At 55.1% G+C, this 19,707-nt stretch overlaps 2 protein-coding genes across 3 annotated transcripts in view; both read right to left on the bottom strand.

Moving 5' to 3' along the window:
- Positions 1-3,814: 3,814 nt before the first annotated feature.
- On the bottom strand, positions 3,815-5,394 carry LOC109324720. Its single transcript, XM_019556752.1, has 2 exons — positions 4,930-5,394; positions 3,815-4,779 (listed from the first exon to the last, which is right to left on the bottom strand). Exons 1-2 carry the CDS (start codon positions 5,339-5,341, stop codon positions 4,496-4,498), a joined length of 696 nt encoding a protein of 231 aa, XP_019412297.1. The 5' UTR covers positions 5,342-5,394; the 3' UTR covers positions 3,815-4,495.
- Positions 5,395-14,532: 9,138 nt separating this feature from the next.
- Positions 14,533-19,707, bottom strand: part of PRUNE1 (prune exopolyphosphatase) — a 10,915-nt gene continuing 5,740 nt past the window's right edge. For both annotated transcript variants that reach the window (XM_019556887.1, XM_019556886.1), the window contains 5 exons: positions 19,413-19,597; positions 19,096-19,254; positions 18,183-18,277; positions 17,631-17,789; positions 14,533-16,925 (listed from right to left, as the gene is read on the bottom strand). In XM_019556887.1, coding sequence (XP_019412432.1) covers positions 16,566-16,925; positions 17,631-17,789; positions 18,183-18,277; positions 19,096-19,254; positions 19,413-19,597 — 958 coding nt within the window. In that variant the 3' untranslated portion in view covers positions 14,533-16,565. The remainder of the gene's footprint in view (positions 16,926-17,630; positions 17,790-18,182; positions 18,278-19,095; positions 19,255-19,412; positions 19,598-19,707) is intronic.

Here is a 19,707-nt window from a genome sequence, read left to right as displayed (position 1 = left end):
CCGGCTGAGCGGGCGCAGCCCCCGGACATGGCGCGGCCGCCACCGCCCCACGGCCGAGCCGCCCGGGCGGGTGTCCTGCCGCGGCCCAGCGTCTCCGCGAGCAGCGGGCGGCCCCAAGCGAAGCGGGGAAGGGAGACACAAGCGGGCTTTGTCTGGGGCTAAACCTGGTGACGCGAGGGAGCCCCCGCCCCGGGCAAGAGGCCGGCTGAGGCGCCTGGGTCCTCCTCGCAACCCCGGGGACAGGAGGGCCCAGGCACCTGCCTGCCAAAAGCCGCCCAAGAAGCAAGAGGGGTGTCGGCATGAGGCCGGGCCACGGGGCTCGCTGGAGGGGCAGCTGTGGGCTTCTTCCTCCCGCGCGCGGGGGTCCGGCAGGGACCGTGGCCGGAGCGCGCTGGACCACGGCACTCCGGCAGGGCCCTGATTTTTAGGCGAGTTGAGAAGGGTTCAGGCAGTGGGGCCAAAGCAAGGAGGCACAAGGCCTCTCCGAGCCCCCACGGCTTTGCTCATCCCTGCCAGCCCGGTGAAGGGAGACACGGGTGGACCAGCACGCCTCCCGCGAGTGCACACAATGCCCAGATACAAGCACACACCTGCCATGTTTGCATGCACACAATCTGGCATCATGGGCAGCTGCGCACGTGATACCACCTTGGCCTTTTCTTGCTTGGGACACTTCCTCCCCTGCTGGTACTCGCACTGGGTGGTTGGAGACCCAGGGCCGGCACCAGGGAACAACCCCTGGCTCCCTGGCAGTGTGGACAGAGAACAGAGACCCTTTCTGTGTAGTCTCTGCCCATGCCGTCCTGCTGACATGGGTGCTATGGGGAGAGCTATGGGGATGCTCTTTGCCGTGGCAGCCTGTATTTCAGCCTCCTTTGAACCCCAGCCGAGCTGGCAGTGTGACTTGCCTCTGCCGTCAGCAGCAACCTCTGGCCCCACTGGAGAAAAGAAGGGAACTATTGAGGCTGGAAAGGCCTCAGGGCTGGCTGCTGACCCCAGCATGCCACATCCAGCCCCCGGGCTGTTCCCACAGGGCTCTGGCAAGCTGCCTGCATCCAAGGGCTTGTAGGCATAAAGGCATTTGGAAAACCAGCAGATGGAAGGGCCCTTAGGAAGCTGTTCCCAGCTGGCTCTGCCCAGGGCGTAGCAGGAGCAGCTCGGACATCAGGCCCCTGCCCCAGCACCTGGCCTGGCTGGGTCCCGAGCCCCAGGGGTGAGGGATCCAGCCCCAAGCAGCCTGCAGTAACTGGCTCCCAGATTGGGGTCCATTCACTTTCCTCTGTGACTGTGGGAGCCAGGAAGTTTCTTCTGTAAAGCTGCAGCAGCCAAGATCTTCCCCTGATCACGGGACTCCGGGAGATGCAACTTTGGGGGACAAATGTGGAAAGCTTCCCCCAGACCAGGCCACACCACACTCACTGCCAGCTCCTCTGTGTTGCACAGGTCTGTGGTAAGGGGAAAGGGCAGTGCTGGGACGTCAGTCTGGCCTGCTTGGAGAGCTGGGAGCAGAGCTTGTTTGTCCAGGCCCATCACCCCCTGATGCAGCATGCTCTGGGGGTGGGACTTTGTCTGTCCATCCCTCCCTCCCTCCCCACATAGCCCTTCTCTCTGTATATGTGATCCCGTACATCCTATGAATTTGTCCATCCCCACACATCTCATCTATCTATTCCCATATAGCACTCTTTCTGTGCATCCCCACATACCTCCTCTATGTATCTACACATCCATCCATCCCCACACTTACTTTCTTTCTCTCCCTACACACCCTCTCTCTATCTATCCATCCATCCCCATATCCTCCATCTATTTCCATACATCTCATTACTCCATCCATTCTCATCCATCCTACCCATCCCCCCACATACTCCCTCTGTTTGTCTGTCTGTCTCTCCCTCCATCCCCACACACCTTCTATTCATCCAACCCCATATACCCCTCTGTCTGGCCGTGTATCCCCATGCACCCTCTCCCTCTATCCATGTTGAAACCCAGCACACCTCAGGATGCTGCACCAAGACATCAGCCTCTACAGTGGATACTGGGGTATGAGAGAGTCTGGGCCCTGCCCCATGCATGTGCAGCCCTCCTCATTTCTATTACTGGCTGCAGCCACTTCCAGCCACTCCAGCAGTTTTCCTGGCCTGCTGGCTTGACTCAGTGCAGGCCCAGTCCTTTCCCCTGCCCCTGGCTGCTCACCCAGGCATCCACCTTGGCATGGAAAGGCAGTGCCTGCCAGCATGGGGTCCACCCAGCTTCTGCAGCCCTCATGCTCTTTGCTAGGCTCTGCTCCTGACTCTCTCTACAGCTCATCCCTCTGGGCCAAGCCTAGCTGGGGAAGGCCAGGGGAGGCCATGGGAGTCATCCCTTCCAGCAGCCTCTCCCCCAAACCACCGTCCCACTAACCTCAGCAGGACCTTGGGACAGCTGGATGTATTATGGGCCTTTTACCAGCTTCTAATTAGATAACAAGGCTCATTAGGGCAATTAGCTTTGGGTGCCCTGGAGCATCTGTGGTTGCCCTTGCAGGGAGCTTAGTGCCAAGCCTGATGCAGCTGCAGGGGTGATATTAGCCATACAATTTCCACACATAATTAAAAGATGGGAGGAGTAAGCCTGAAATTCCCTGGCTCCATCCCAGAATGTGGGGACCTGAAGCGAGGCATTAGTGGGCCAGGGAGGCAGATCCCGGTGTGTCTCAGGGCTTCTGTGATGCTGTGGGGGCTGGAAGCATGGTGGTACCTACAGCCCCAAGGGGCCCCGATGTGCTCAGTGCTGCATGCACACACAGCCTGGCTCATATGAGCCTGGGGCTGCTGGATCCTTGCTCTCAGGGGCACCGGGGTCCTAGCCCTGGCTGCACCATGAATTCGGGAGCTGGCCTGGGATACAACCCTTCCCTGCCTAAGTTTCCCCATCTTGAAGCCAGGCCTGCAGGGTTAGAAGTGGGGAGCCCTGCCTAAGAGCTAGCAGGGGGGCTTGCACTGTCTCCTGGCACCACCTGCTGTTCATCTTTGGAAGGACAATTGGATCCTGCTACCAGCCCACCCAGACCCCTACCCCTTGCCACCACAGGGCCTGCCCCTCTGGCCCCGTGGATACCCTTGGACAGTGCTGGCGGTGGGGCAAGAGGTGGGTCCAGGGGTAACAACAGTGAGTCAGGATGGAGCAGCAGGAAGGCTGAGTGGGCAGGAGTGAGGGGCACCAGCAGAGCTGGGGGTGAGCAAGGGGCTGGTAAGGGTGGCTGGATTAGTGACTGCTCTGGGCACCTCGCTGCTGTACAAAGCAGTGACTCATGCTCCCTTCTCAGGCACACACATGTATTTGCACATATGTGTGAGATGGCATACAGGCTTACCCTGCACACAGGTCCTAACTGGATTTCCAGGCCAGCTCAGCCCCTGCTGCTCCCCAGATAAGGGAGACCAAAGGGACTAGACCCTGACTCAGGATTCAGCCAGCAGCAGCTCCCAGCGGGGGTGTGTGTGTGTGTGTGTGGTGGGGGGGGCATGTATCTCACTGCCAGACACCTGGCCTCAGGGCAGCGAGGGCACCAGGGTAGGGCGGGTCTCAAGTCTTGCATCCAGGAGAGACTGCTGTCATCTGGGCCCTGGGCAACAGGAGCAGGGAACGGAAGGGGCCAGGACATCAGCATGAGCTGGATGAGAGCATAGCCACCGCCACAGGCTCTGCCCAGAATGCGCCTGGTTTGATCGATCAGCTGTCAGAACTGTGTCAGGCCCGTGGGAGCCAGTGATGAGCAGACAGAAATGGGGGAAGAATTTGAGACCCGAGGAAAGCATTTTGTTTGGGTTTGCAGTTTATTTCCCATATATTTATGGCCACAAGCACGATGTCCCAAGCAACATGCTGAGTTCTCCCTTGGGGGCTGGTCTGGCTAGCCCCAGAGTTATCCCACAGTCCTGAGGTGCTCTGGATGGATGCAGAAGTCAGGATTAGGCCTGTATTGTGCCCATGTGGGACCATGTCCACGAGTCACGTCTGTAGGTGCTTGGGGTGCCGGCCCCTGCCCCAGCTTGTGCCTCACAGGGTGCAGCCACCCCCGGCAGCCACTGGATGGCAGCACACACACCCCCCTGTCCCCTGGGGTGGGGGTAGGCGGAGGAGCCCTGGGGGTGCCCAGGGGGTAGGAGTTGTGCCCTACTGTGCCCCCTCACGCTCCACTCCCCTGGCACTGGGGGAAGGTGGGTGTTGTGGCAGGCAGGCATGGGCATCTCCCCCTACATGGTGCTGGAAAGCGGGGAGAAGTGAGGGTACCATGAGCTGAACCTCTGAGCGATCCTAGGACTCTGGACCCTCATCCCCTGGCAGTTCCTTAGCCTGGAGACCCTGGGCCGGGCAGCCCCTAGCCAGAGCCAGGGTGTACCCATGCTCCCCTGTTTTAATGCCCAGCCCTGGCTGCACACAGAAATGCATCTCTCTGGCATCTCCCAGTGCATTCAGCAGCTGGGACAAGTGCCCCCGCACCCAGAGATCACTGATAGTGCCCAGCTGTTGCCCCTCTGCCCAGTAAGGGTGGCAACGAGCCCCCCCGGCAGCTGGTGCCCAAGTCCCGGCGGGGCGGATACACTTGCAGGAGAATGTGGGCAGAGGTATCCCCATGGCTCCTCTTCTCTGCAGGGTGCCTTGACTGCCTCCTGGCGATGACGTGCGTGGCAATAAGGGCCGTGAGCAGGCATGCCAGCGTCCCCAGCAGGATGAGCCCCTTGGCTTGGCAGTAGGAGAGCGACGTAGCCTGAATCGGGGTTGGGAGGGTGCCTGGAGGAACGCATAGGATGGGGGTCAGGGCATGGGGGTGAAGAAGGTCAGTGCCTTGAGAGCACTGAGCCCGCATGCCAAGCACACCCATAGGGACCAAAGCCGCCGTCCTCCCTCAGCCCCTATATTCTCCTCCTTCTCCAAACGCACCATTTGAGCACCCCCCCTGCCCAGGCTCTGGGGCACAGTGAGAAGGGGTCAGAGGGACAAGAAGGCCCCTGGAGGGCCCAGTGTCCGTGCCCTGGTCCTCATGGATCACGTGCAGCTGGAAGCGCCATGTGGTGGGGACGAAGCTGCCGACCTCAAGGGACGTGGCGGTGTAGAGCCCTGCGTCGCTCATCTGGAGGCTGCTGAGGGTCACTGCCCCGCTCCCATGGGCACAGCTCAGGCGCCCGGCATAGCATGGAGCCACCTCACATGCTAGGAGGGTCCTCTTCAGTGTCACATTGACCAGGGGGGCATAGTGGTCCCCCACCTGCCACATGACCGCATTGCCTTGTCTCTCCGTGGGGATGTTGAGGGGGAAGAAGACTGACCTCCCCACAATCCCTGTCAGCTCCATGGGGGCATCACTCACTGCTGAAGCTCCTGCAGGAGAGAAGTTGGGGAAAGGGGTCTTCAGGGGCAGACAGGACTTAGACCTGCTGGATCCTGAGTCTCAGTAGTTTCCCCCGTCCGACCACACATCAGAGGGAAACTCTCTCAGATACTGGCTTGAATAGTCCCCTCTCCAGCTCCAGCCATGTTGCCTTGGTTTTTCAAGCATGAGACCCCAAAATGAAGATCACTGGGAAGCTCCGTGATGGGCTACTCAGCACCTAGAAGCAGTGGGAAGAAGGGCCCTCTCCTCCAGCCCCTACCCCAGGCAGGGACATCCTGGTCTATAGCACCCAGAGGGGTGTTTGTCCTACGGCAGAGATCTCACCCTCTCTCCAGGGGCTGATTTCTAACCCAAACCTCATGCCCACCCTCCATCTCCCCCAGTGCCATTTCAGCACCCTGGCCTCTGCAGACACAGCAAACAACCCCCATCCTCCTTATGGCTGTATCCACAAATGCCAACTCATCTCAGCCCTATCTGCCAGTCCCAATCGGCCATGCTGTCTAACTGTAACCATTGGGAGTGATGGCCACTTACCTCCAGGCAGCAAAAGCAGGAGGAGGAAGAGGAAGGAAGGCAGAGCAACCCGCTTCATTCCAGCAGCACCGGGCTGAGTCTGGTGGAGAAGTACCTGGGGTTATAAAGGAACCTGGCCTGTCATCAACTCTGCAAATTCCCCTGGCTGATGTGACTCAGTTGATGAGCTACCATGGGCAAAACGTGTCCTTGTCCACGGCAGAAGTGCCACAGGCTTCACAGCAATGAGAGGAGCCAAGCTAGACCTGGAGGTGGGCAGCAGCAGGGCTGGGGGTCCACTGGCCCCATCACCAGACCCACCCTGAGAGCACTGTGCCAAGACAGCACAGGGGAGGGAAGCAGCTAGCCAGGGGAGCCCTGTGCTGGCCCAGAGCTTTATGTCCATGAGCAATGAATCACCACAACTTCCCTCTTTCACCACCATCATCAGGGTTCAGTGGCAGGGGTGAGATCAATGCCAGGAAGTGAAGTAGCATCTGACACAGCCCCTGCCCCCTTCCTTCCACTCCTCAGTATTTCACCATCTGCTAAAATGAAGCTGCCTCTGAGCAGTTGCTCAATAGATTAAGGGATGGGTGACTGAAGGGACCCCAAGGAAACTGCAAGGGAATTGACCTAATCATTTTACAAGGTCAGTGTCTGAGCTTTGCAGAGCAGAGCCACAGCTACACCACAGGGGCAGCAAGAGACTTGAGAAGATTGGTCTCTAGCTTAATAGGGGTCTGTCCTGGATCTGGGGCATTTTAACCTGGCCATTTGTGTCAGGGAGTGGAGGGCTTCCTGGACAAGCCTGCAGGGAGGGATGGCAAAGGGGCTGGGAGGCAGGAGCTGAACGCAGAAGAGTCTGGGCGGATCGGAGACCTGCCTGGAGCGCACAGGGAGACAGGTCAATGCAAGGTGCTATGCTCAGGGGAGAAATCCCCTATTGAGAAGCATCTCACTAAGCTAATTTGGGACAAGGATATTACATTTTAGATGCAGGAGGTGATAGTACCGCTGTGCTTGGCACTGGCAAGGTCTCAGCTAGGGCATGGCAAGCAGCTCTGGGCTCCATGTTTGGAAGGCTATGGAAGAGCTATAGAGCGCTATGGAAGAGCATGGGATCCCATGATATAGAGGGATCCTGTGCAAACCTGGGGAAGAGCGTTCTGTGCACGGGCCAGTACTGGTGAGGCCTCTGCTGGAGGACTGCTCCTACTGGGGCACTCCCCTTCAAAAAAAGATGCAGAGAAATTGGAGAGCAAAGAATCTGAGGCCAGGAGACAAGAACCACTTGGTAGTAGCTTTTGAGACCAGCTTTCTAGTGGGGAAAAGATTTCTCACTCATTTCTTGGCTATGAAAAAATACTAGGGCATTTCTTCTAGGGCAAAGAACCCAACCTGCCTGCAGCGAGACACTGTAGTGCTGTGGGTTCCCATTGGAAATCTCTAGGTTTCTCTTGTGAGTTGTGCGCAGATCCATTGAAAGATGCAGAAGGGTTAATGGGTTTGTCTGGGATGGTTTGGACAGGGTTGATCTTGACTCAGGCCAGGGGTTGGACTAGGTATGATCTCTGGAGGTCTCTTCCAGCCTGTCTCTTCTATGATTCCATGAAATAATAAGACCATTCAAAAGGACAGAGTGGTTGGCTGAGGGAATGGGTAAGCGATACTGATGTTATGCTGGAGATGGGGTGTGCCTGTCCTCTTTTATTTCCCCAGGAGCTCACCCAGGATGGTCCTGGGTGTTGTGCTGCACCCACATCGTTCCCAGGGCACACACAATGCGTTGGGTGGGGTACATCACATTCAGCTGTCAACCTCGTTGATACAGTCTTAATGGCTGGAGATGACTCAGGACACATCACCAAGGCAAGCACCCAGTTCTCCGATGCTGACTGCTACAAGGCACGGAAGGCAGATGCTGATGACTGGTGTGTCAGCATCCCCGAGTTTCTCAGGAAATCTCCAAAACAACCATTTCGGGAGCATTTTGCAAGCTCCTCCTGGACCCGAGACACATTGCACAAATCAACTGTGTTATCCACACTCAGAACAATTTGGCCTTCAACCAGCAGCGCCTCCTCCAAACCACAGGCGCTGCCCTGGGCATAGCTGGCCTCTCAATAGGCCATTTTCACTGTACATAGGAGACGTCTTCATCCTTTGGACCTAACCCCTGGGTTTGGGCTCTCTCTCTACCATGGCTTCAGCAGCTACCCCACCCATCCAGCTGTTCCATGGAATAGCCTTATATTTCCCTCAACTCTCTAAATACCATGATCCACTTCTCAAATGACACCCTACAACTAGCTGCACCTAACAGCCCCAGGGATCACCACACTTAGAATCACACAATCCTACAAATTGAGGATTGGAAGGGACTTCAGGAGGTCACACTGGACACTTGTACATGTTATGCATTGTGTAGATCTAGTCCAACTCCCTGCTCAAAGCAGGACCAGCCCCAACTACATCATCCCAGCCAGGACTTTGTCTACCCAGGTCTTAAAAAGCTCCAAGGATAGAGACTCCACTGCCAGTTCCAGTGCTTTACTACCCTCCTCCACTTCCCTCCGTGAAACCAGGAACCACACCAAACATGCCAAGAAAGCTATAATCTGCAGCCAGTCCCTGAGATACCCCCATATCTACTCTGACAACACTGATGATGTCCCTTTCAGCCACTGAAAACTGTCACTGCTGGCAGACAATGCACCCCAAAAACAGACCTTAACTTCAGAAGAGCCACCCAAATAACCTACAGAAACTTACTACAATGTAAAAAGGAGCTCCCCCCGCATCGCATCTCCCATGAGAACCAAGAGGATTTCATAGTTTCATAGATGTTAGGGTCGAAAGGGATGTACTTGATCATCGAGCCCAACCCCCTGCCATGGGCAGGAATGAGTGCTGAGCTCAGATGACCCCAGCCAGGTGTGTGTCCAATCTCCTTTTAAACACCTCCAAGGAAGGGGACAGCACCACCTCCCTTGGAAGGGTATTCCATATTTTGGCAATGCTCACTGCAAAGAATTTTTTCCTGATGTCCAATTTGAATTTGCTCTTCCAGTTGGTGGCCATTATTTCTAGTTACCCCGACGGGTGTCCTGGTAATTGTATCCCTTATTTCCTGCTGTCCCCCTGGATGAGTTTGTAGGTGGCCACAAGATCACCTCTCAGTCTCCTCTTGCAGAGGCTGAAGAGGTTCAGGTCTCCCAATCAGTCCACATAGGGTTTTTTCTGTAGGCCTTTAACCAGATGAGTGGCCCTCCTCTGAACCCTCTCCAGGCCATCCACGTCCCTCCCAAAGTGCAGTGCCCAAAACTGTACACTACAGTACTCCAGCTGCAGCCTAACCAATGCCGCATACAGGGGAAGTATCATCTCCCTGGACCTGTTTGAGATACACCTATTTATGCAAGAAAGGGTGCAGTTAGCTTTACTTATTACCTCATCACACTGGTGACTCATGTTCATTTTGGAGTTGACTACTACGACTCCGAGATCCCTTTCCGCAGTTGTGCTACTTCGAGCGGTGCCTCCCAGGCTGTAGGAGTGTTGATGATTCTTCCTCCCCAGGTGCAACACATGACACTTATCCTTGTTAAACTGCACCCTGTTCTGTTCGGCCCATTTCCCTAGCCTGTCCAAATCAGCCTAGATTCACTCCCTGCCGTCTAGTTTGTGTACTTCCCTCCATAGTTTGGTGTCATCAGCAAACTTGGACAGGGTGCTTTCTACTCCCTCATCCAAGTCACTAATGAAGACACTGAACAGTACCAGTCCCTGGACAGAGCCTTGTGGGACTCCACCGCCCACATTTCTCCAGGTAGAAACCGACCTGTCCACCACCACTCTGGCTGTGTCCCGTAAGCCCATTTTCTACCCACCGGGCTGTGTAATAATCTACATTGCAACTGTTTAGTTTATTTGTAAGAACTGGGTGCGACACTGTGTCAAAGGCCTTTTTAAAATCTAAGTAAATAACATTTACCTCTGTTCCTTCATTCAAGCATTTTGTGACCTGGTTGTAAAATGAAGTCAGGTTAGTAGGCAGGATCTGCCTGCTACAAACCCAGGCTGGTTGCCCCTTAGCATCATTTTACCCGCTGGTCCCCCACCAATGTGATCCTTAACTATTTTCTCAAAGGTCTTGCCAAGGATAGAGGTGAGACTAACCAGCCTGTAGTAATCCGGTTCCTCCTTCCTCCCCTTCTTGAAAACAGGGACCACATTGGCCCTTTTCCAGTCCTCTGGCACCTGTCCTGAGCACCACGAGTGCTCAAACAGTTGTGCCAGTGGCTGTTATGACTCCAGCCAATTCCCTAAGTACCCTAGGATGAAGATCATCAGGACCTGTTGACTTAAATACATTCAACCCCTCCAGGCGCCCCTTTACTAGGTCAGCTCGAACACTTTGTGGGTTGGTATCAATACTGGGCTTACCTAAAGTCCCAATGGGATGAGTATTTGCATTCGTGTCCAGGAACACGGATGCAAAGAAATTGTTTAGAAGCTCTGCTTTGGCCATCCTATCTGTTACCAGTTGCCCTAGTTCATCCTGAAGGGGCCCTAAGTTACCCTGGACCTTCTTTTTGCTTTCCATGTACTTAAAGAATGACTTTTTTTATCTCAACTTTTGCTGCCAGCCTAAGCTCCATTTCCGCTTTGGCTCTCCTCGCTGTTTCCCTGCAAGCTCGAGCCAAGCAGGTATACTCCTCCTTGGGGGCAGCCCCCTGCTTCCACAGCCTGTAAGCCTCTTTTTCCCCTCCAGGCTCTCCTGGATTTCCCTGCTCAACCTGTAGGTTCATCTCATCTCTCTCCTGACTAGAAAGTTGGCCCAAGAAAAGATACCATATTTATTCACATTTCACAGCCCCCTCCAAAAAAACACACACTTTATTTTGGAACAGCAGAACAAAGGGAAAATAGATTTCCTTGTTTGAGACCTGCACGCCAGTTTTCAATGGCTCGTTTTCAGGAAAAAAAGAGAGCCTGGTATGTGAATGAATAAGGCATTACCGAGGACATCTTGCTGTTTGCATTTTTCCTGGACCATCACAGCCATGATGAGATCACAGCAAGGCTTGAGCTCTACATGAGCTTTACCACACAGGAAAGCTCTCAGAGTCACTGTGCATAGTTCAGGGAACACATCAGCTCAGTGATCAGCAGCCATCAAAAAAGCAAACAAGGGAATTGTGAACAAGACAAAAAGTATCATGAGGCCCCTTTATAAATCCATGTGGCATTCGCACCTTGATGACTGCCCAGTTGTGGTCCCTGCACCTCCAAAAGGATCTATAAGGGCTAGAGAGGGGCAGCAAGGATGGTGAGTGCTATGGAGGGGCTTCCATAGGAGGAGAGATGACAGAGGACAGGCCTGGTCAGCTTAAAAAATAAATGCTTAAGGGGGGACAGAAAGGTTTACAAAATACTAAGTGGAGAAGAGAAAGTCCATAGGGATTTAGTGTGGGATAGGGTTGTCTCTCTCCATACAAGAAAGAGGGGTCACACCATGAAATGGGAAGGTCAGAAGTTTAAAACTAACACCAGGCAGTTCTTTTTCACCCTGTGTGGAATTAAAATGTGGGACTCGTTGCCATCAGATGTGGTGGAAGCTGAGAGTTTAGCCCAATTCACTGGCTTGGACCTGTTGTTGGAGGAAAGGGGCATCAGCAGCTATTGAGCGCCAGACTGATGGGCACGGCCTCTGCATCAGAGCTTCCTAGACCCTAAATGCTGAAGGCTGCAGGGGAGAGGGGAACAGTGGGGAAAACACTGCTCTGACCCAGGTCACTGTCCCTTTCACAGCATCTGCTCTCTACAACGATGCGACACAGGAGACCAGGCAAGATGGACCTAGGGTCTGACCCAACCAATGGCAGCTCTTATCTTATGTTCTTAGGTCCCAGTGACAGGGCATGAGAGGACAGGTTGGAAGAAGCTGGGTTAACTGTCTAGACCAGCGTTTCTCAACCGGTGGGACACGTCCCACTGGTGAGACAGGAAGGTCCTCTAGGTGGGACTTGGGTCACAGCGGCAAAACTGAAAGTGCCACAGTGAGACTTCTGGTTTCGCTTTTGTGGGCTTCAACTGGCCTGTGGGGGACTCCCCTGCTCCTTGACCAGTGGGACAAGGATTTTTTGGCCTTATGTAGGTGGGCCATAAGGTGCAAAAAGTTGAAACCACTGGTCTAAACCAGTGATTTTCAACCTGTGGTCCAGTCTGCAGACTATGTCTAAGGGGTCTGTACATGAATACCCAGTTCAAAGGTCTCCGCACCTCCATTTGAAATTTCCAAAGGGTTCTGCAAATGAAAAAAAAAGGTTGAAAACCACTGCTTTAGGGAGAAAAACAAGAAGGGACCTGATAAGTCTGCAAACACACAAAGGGCTGCTATAAAAACAGGACAATAGACGCTTTGCTCTGTCCACAGGGGACAGGCCAGGGAGGCACAAATTGCAACAAGGGAGATTGAGGTTAGATACTGGGAAGAATTTCCGTAAGCCGAGATATGCAGGTAGGCAGCCGTGTTAGTCTGAAGTCAAGTGCAAGGCAGGGTAGCTTTGTACCTTATAGACTAACTAGCTCAGTATCTTGAATATCATACCCAAGGGACTGTAGGTAATGAATGTACTCCGCTCAACATATCACACAGCCTATCGTGACAAGCTGTGACTCATCTCATTACCTGGATTGGCTTTTGTGACCCTGATGGGTTGGTTCTTCGCTTGTGCCAGCATTGCCCCTCTCCTCCCATCATTCTCTCCACTCGTTAACAATCTGGATTCAGGCATCAGAAGCGAACTGGCTAAGTTCGCAGATGACACCAAACTGTGGGGAAGCGCAGTTACACTTGGAAGACAGGCTGAGGATTCAGGCCGACTTAGGGGGTACATCAGGACCTGGGAAAACGTCTGTTCACCAGGGCACCCCACTAGACCTTGCCCAGCTGCTGTGTGCTCTCCTTCACACTGGACATGTCTAATGTGCACATTTACCGTGCAGAACCCAGAATTACTGTGCAGTATAGACATGCACCTACATGTGCACGCCTGTACTGAGCAGTAAATATGGTGACATGCCAACTTGAGTGTAAATTTGATACCTGTGTCATTAGGTACTGAGCAGTAACACATGTGTAACACTTTACTGTGCAGTAACAGCATGTGTGGACTGTAAATCCACACACAGCGTTAATGTTCTTTAATGCCTGCGTGTGTAGATCCCAACCTATTCCCACTTACCGCGCAGTAAATTTAAGTTGGTGTAAATGCACATGTAGACATGCCCACTGTAAAATCAAACCTGTATTATCCTCCTTGCAAGGGGACCAGGGCTGGAAAGGGAAGTGCAGGAGGTTTAGTTTCCTGGGGTGAATGAAAAAGCCAGGACAAGGCTGGACCCAACGAGCACCCAGCTATTTAAGGGAGTGAAATCACCATCCTTGTCCAAGTCCTCTTTCAACTCCATGGTGCAACCAACAGGCAGGAGGAATATTCTCTTTGTGAAAGTGCCAGCTCCAGGCAAGGGTGGATCCAGAGGAGGTGCAGTGATTCCTGGTCCACCCAAACTGTATAATTAACAGCTGGCAGTGGCATTTCTATTCAGGCAGCAGCAACGGTGTCAAATGGACTTCCTGGCTCATTATAATCTACCTGATTCCTTCTCAACTCCACACATTAACAACCCTCTCTCCTTGTGAATGGTCTTGACCTTCCATCAATCAAGCCAGCCATTCTTCTGCAGTTCTACTGTCTGCTTGCTGGTCCTGGTAATGTATCTCCTGTTATGTGTCCCAGCAGACGATTGTGGAAATAACTTCCCGATTTGGGCACTATAGAGTGGAGCTCAGTCACTGACCTCAGCCTGGCATCTGAGGTCAGAAAGGCACAGTTGGAGCTTCCTGGTGCCTCCTAGGACCTGATCCACACAGAGGCAAGCAGCAGATGGGAACAGTCCCTTTACTGTATTTTCTCACCTACAACATGCCCTGGATTAAGATGCACACCTTGTTTTGGAAGGGCAGAATGAAGATCTTTTACCAAGTTCCTTATTTAGTAACTAAGTTAGCAGCTTTTGCAGGACCTCAAGGGGAAAAAAAAAAGTGTCCATAGCCAACAGCACTGCTTTTGCTCCCTCCCACATCCCCAGCCAGAGGCAGAAACTGTTGTTACCATATTTTCTCACATAGATTAGGCACCTCAGTTCCGAGTAGCTGATTTTGGAGGGGGTTGCTTACTGTGTGCAAGAGCCAGTCATTCCCGACCTGATCCTTTAGCAGCAGTGGCAGCAGGTGGATAGACAGAGGCAGAAACTGCTGTTACTATATTTCCTCACTTATAATATGCACCCCAATTTCCAGCAGCTGAATTTGGAGGAGACTGCAGGTTGTATGGCCATTCCTCACTTGATCCTTTAGCAGTGGTTGCAGCAAGGGGAAGTTTTTGACCGCTATGGCTGAGGTCTAAGTTCCACCACATCCATAGAAAAGCAGTTTGCCATAGAGAGGAGAGACAGTTGTTTTTTGTGTTTCATCATGGGTTCAAACATCAAGAGGGAAGCGGAGTGTGTGTGTGCGCGCGTGTGCGCGCATGCGTTCATGCAGATTCACAGACAAAATCACAACACTCAGGAAAGCATGTGCATTTAATCCTTAAAATCAAAAGAAATTTCAAGATCACAAAGAAACCCTCAGGCCCTTTGGTTGTAGAACATCACCCCACCCTCGTTATAACCAGCTCTGAATTTGCTACCACGATTCAAGTTTGCATACAGTTGGACATAAAATTAAGGATCCCCACGCCTCCCAAAAGTGCTAGAAGGCAAAGTACCCGGATCATTAGAAAAAGTAACATTATTAATGTAACACAGAAGCTCGCAGCTGGAAAGCACTGCCTGCTGAAAGCAGAGGCCGAGGTAATGACAGCTCTGCGCGGGACAAGGCCAACAGCCCCACCAGCTCAGAGGTTCTTGTTGGGCCTCACGTGACCGTGTGATTTATACCCAATCAACGTACACTCCTCATTGTACCGCAAGCCAGAGGCCCCACCCAGGACCCTGGCTAAGTATTGCTCGTATTACTGCATAGTATTTTGCCCAGATAAACCCATCTGGGAGGAGGTGATGCCCACCCCCATCCCCAATCCATCGGTCTGACACCCTCATCCAGAGGCTGCCATTACTAATCCCAGTTTGGACATCCGTCCCACAGGATCATACCTTGCATTATGATTCATACTACCTCTAAGCCTCTGGTTTGCCTCCCTGGATCCCCCCCAAGGGAAGGATTCCCATGCCCACGTCACAGCTGTGCAATGTCCCCAATGGTCACCCATAATAGCCTGAGTCAGCCCGAGTCTGAGCCCAAATGACAGCAACCTTCCAGCCCCCTCTGAGCCCCACAGGTACTCAAAGCAGGCAGTACCTACTGGGGAAGTCCCTGGTTAACCCCCCGAGAGACCACTGCCAGAAGGGAAGTTCACACCAAGTTGTGACATACCGAGGACGGACCAGGGGCTAGGCTGGAGGGGGGTGGTCTCTGCTTACTGGCTGCAGTTTGGGCCACAACTGCTGCTTGTTGGGTGTTTTGTACCTTCCAGCTGGACCCTGCTGGTCACCCCCTAAGAGCACACAGAGCTCGTGCACAGAGACCCCAGCTCTGGAGCTTCTGGGACACCCAGTACTCAAAAACTGCTCACCCGCTGCGGAAGTGGGGGCAGAAGCAGCCAAAGGAGGTGAACCGGAGACAGCATGCTTTGGCTCGGGGTTTCCCTGTCATTTTGTGGGGTGGGAGTCATGCCTGCTTGCAACTAGGGCATGCAGCGGCTGGAGCCCTCCACCAAACCAGGCTGGGACTGGCTCTGCTCTCAGCTCTGGCCCTGGACAAAGTGGGGGGCCAATCTTACAGGGCATCGCCTCCCATTCCGCAGCCCTTGGAAATCCATGCATGAGCCCCGACAAATGGGGAGGACCTACTGATGGCCTCTGCTCTGGTCTGAGAGCAGCTTCCTCTGGTTTAGCTGGAGTCAAATGGGGGGCGGGGTGACATTAGAGCCACAGAAAACGGAGCCCACCCAGGGGATTTAGAGGCTGAACTGGTGTATGATTCCCCCAGGGAACCAGCAGCCTCAGACACTGGCAGTGCAGGGACTGGGAGAGGCAAAGCTGCATCCAAAATCATCCAGACTCATGACCAGAGGCACTGGCCACTTGTGCCCAGGCTGGGGTGCTACAGCCTGGTTCCTGGTGCTGTCTTGCCTCTTGCACCCCTGAAGCTCGGGATGAAAGCAGCTCTCCCATGGGGCCTGGACTGAGCATAAAGGGGGCAAGGAAGCAGCAAAGGAACTGTCCAAGGAGAAGCAAACCCCAGCAGCCTGCTCCCCCCTGTTGCCCAGCAGAGTGCCATGGCCTGGGGAACTCCCTGCTCAAGTGTGATGGTCAGGAAAGACCCCTGGCTCTGCAATGTTCCCAGCGCCATAGCTTCAGAAGAGCCTAATCTCACCCCGTGCCCCAGCCCAGGCTGCTGCTGGGGCTTTGCTTTGGCTCTGGCTAACTAAGCACCCAAGCGTGTGGAAGCATCCCTGAGGAAAGCCCCATGCTGCAGGGGGTGGATGGATGCACGAGGGAAGGGAGTTGCTCTGCAGATGCCCTTCCCAGCCCCTCACTTCTTCTTGGGGCTGCCAGCAGGGCCAGGGCGCACCACAGCAAGGCGGCTGACCTGCTCAAACACGGCTTCAGGTGACAGTGCAGGCAGTCCCCGGGCCAGTGGGCAGTCATCCACCAGGCTGTTCATGGGTGTGGGGGGCAGCAGGGCCTCGTCCTCCGCCATCGCCTCCTCTCCCGCCCGGCAGCCCCAGGGCTCAGGTCCCCCCTGCAACAGCAGCTCCCGCAGGATGGGTAGCACCTTCTTGCGGGAAGCCGCCACGTTGCCCTGATGGTAGGCGCAGAGGTCGGGGCAGGGGCTGGGCAGTGGTGAGAGGTCCAGGGGGGGGCTGCTGGCACGTTCCAGGGCACTGCACAGCTGCAGGGGGGAGAGGTGCAGTGAGAGGCCAGATCCTGGGAGCCCCCATGTCCTCTGACCTGCCACCCCACGTGTCCTCTGCTCCCTGCTTGTGGGCTCTAACTTAATGGTCAGGTCTCTAATCCCTCCTGATCCTGCCTTCCCCACCTGGAACCTTAGATCTCAGTTAATGAGTAACCAGGGGGACAGCCGAGTACACGCACACACCGTGCATGTGTGCACATGAGCATCACAACCCCTACCCCCTCCCCACCTTCCAGCCTGGACAAGCCCTGCTAACACCTGGACAAACCCAGCCTGTTGGGGTGGGGGGCAGCCCTGATGGGAATGGAGCTAGAAGTGGGCTAGGAGGTCTTGGGGAGGGACATGGGGCTGGCAGGCCAGGCAGCTTCTGGTTCGGCAGGAGTTGCCAGGCCTTTGCCTCCACCCACAAGAACTGGGGATCCCTTGGAGGTCTGGGGGCAGCTGGAGATGCTATGCCAGCCTGCAGCCCCTCCCCTGCTGTGGTCAGTGCAGGGACCTTGCACATCCAGAGGTCAGAGCCCCTGGAGACGGGTGCTGAGCAAGCTCAGGGCAGGATGGCACCTGTGCGGGACGCTGGATTTCCCGGGTCTCAGGCAGGGGTAGGATAGCTGTGCTGGGGGCAGGGAGCAGGGAGGAGAGTGTAGAGCTGGCTGGGCCTGGGGGATGCCCGAGGGTACTCACTGCAGCACGGAGCCCAGCACAGGGACTGTACACAGCCAGCTGCCGGTGTGGCTTGTGGCACTCCCCAAAGGAGATGGTCATGGCCACGACAGCAGCGTAGCTGTGCTGCTGGCAGAAGGTGGGCAGGTCGTGCTGGAGGCCAGGCCGCTGCAGGAACTCCTGGACAGGGGCAGGCCAAGGGTCAGGGCTAGGCCAGGCCCCCCCACCCTTTCCCAGCCACTGAGACCTGACCCCAAGCATCCAGCTACCTCTGGAAGGGAGACTTCGCTTCTAAACCCCCTGGGCCTTGTGAGGCGGAGCAAAGTTGCACCTGAGTTTGTCCCCTGTGCCTCAGTTTCCCCTGCTTGTTCACTTCAGACACTACCACTGCTTCCCCTCCTGGCCTTGCGGTGGGAAAGAGCTGACACAGCCTGGACCAGGAAGCCACGCATTCAGCAACACATACAAAGGACCCCCACCCCCAGCCCTGTTGGAAATGCAGAGACACATGGAACTGTATGCCCAGATCCATCACTGCCCTGTGCTTCAGTTTCCCTACAGGGCTCTACTTACCTCCAAGGTCATGTACACAGCACTGATGGCCACGATGAGCTGGTCGCCTGACAGCGCCTTGAGGTCCTTCCGCAGCACCTGCTCCGTGGTAAGCCCTGCGGGTGTGAGCACGGGGGGAATGTACCATGGGGGCTCTGGCCAGGAGATGGGAGCCGTGGCACCCTGCCTGTCTCAGACCTGGCTCGGACCAGCCAGATCCGTTCCAGGGCTCACTGGAGTAGAAATGCCAGCTGGGCCCCATGTCATCACCAGGTCTAGTACAAGGCAGGCACAGGACATATGGAGTGAGCAAGGAGGTTGGCAGGCAGGGACACACAGCAGAGACGAGGCACCCCCAGGGCTAGCCCAGCCCCTTCTCTGAGGTCAAATCAGCCCAGGGATTCTCAACCAGGTGCAACCAGATCCCAGGGTCTCCCAGGATCCTTTTAAGGGTGCCACAAAACACTAGGTAAACTCTTACACAATTCACAGGCTGAACCCAGAGATTTCCCACCCCTTCTCCCCCATCCTGGGAGGGCTGGCTTTTCTGCCATGGAAGAATCGCCCTAGGCCTAGGATTTTTCTGTAGCCAGGAAACGAGCGAAAGCGAAAAGCTGAGATTTTCTGAGAGGGGCTCGGAGCCTGGCCAGGCCACGATCCGTGGCCTTAGTAATGTATCCTGGCATCGGTTCCTGGCTTCCCCAGGCCTGCTCTTCACTCCGTCTGCTGGTACAGAGCATGCAAAAGAAGTGGATGAGGTCAGGTTATGCCATAACCCATAAAGCTGGAGTCTAACCAGGGGCTGCACCCAGGCCCTCTGTGCCTCAATTTCCCCTCTCATTCCTTGCCCCCCCCACTTTATCCCCCTCCCACAGAGCTGCCCCCGTCTCCCTCTTGCTACAGCTGGGACAATGGCTCCCCACTCCCCACGTACCCGTGACATCAAACTTGGCCTTCTGCAGCGTTTCAAAGATGATGTTTCGTGCCGGCAGGTCTGGGAACCTCGCCTCCAGCAGGGCCACATACTGGACATCCTTCGGGGTGACCTTCCTGGCTTCTGGGGCCAGGTTGACGCAGTCCAGAAGGATGGTACCTGCAGGCAAAGGGAGCCATGCATGTGGCAGGGGGAGCCTGAGACCCCTGTGCCCGGCACACACCAACTGGTGACAGAGGCATGATGTCAATGAATGGGGATCTCTGTTCTTTCCCCGCAGCCCAAACCTGCCCCCCTTGAATGGGTGCCACCCTCACCATGTAGCAATGCAGCCGTCTGTCTGTCCAGCAGCTCCGGCGGCCCTTCCAACACCCGCTCTGCTACCAGAGTGGTGCAGGAGCCCACGGGCTCCACCGTGACCCGGCGTCGAGGGCCCCAGTCCCGCTCCAGGGGCCGATGGTCGATGACTTCGATCACGGCTTCCTCCAGTGCAGCATCGCCACTGGGTACAGGGAGGGGAGGGGGTGAGCTGCAGGGCTGGGGGAGGGGCACCCCCCCAGTGGCATCAGCCCACCTGGACCCCAAAATGTAAGGGACCTTGAAGTTACCCCA

This window comes from Crocodylus porosus, unplaced genomic scaffold, assembly GCF_001723895.1.
Source record: "Crocodylus porosus isolate Cpor-Errol unplaced genomic scaffold, CroPor_comp1, whole genome shotgun sequence".
Taxonomy (NCBI): Eukaryota; Metazoa; Chordata; order Crocodylia; family Crocodylidae; genus Crocodylus; species Crocodylus porosus.
Note: the sequence above shows the minus strand (reverse complement) of the source record. Positions and strands in the feature narration are given on the sequence as shown.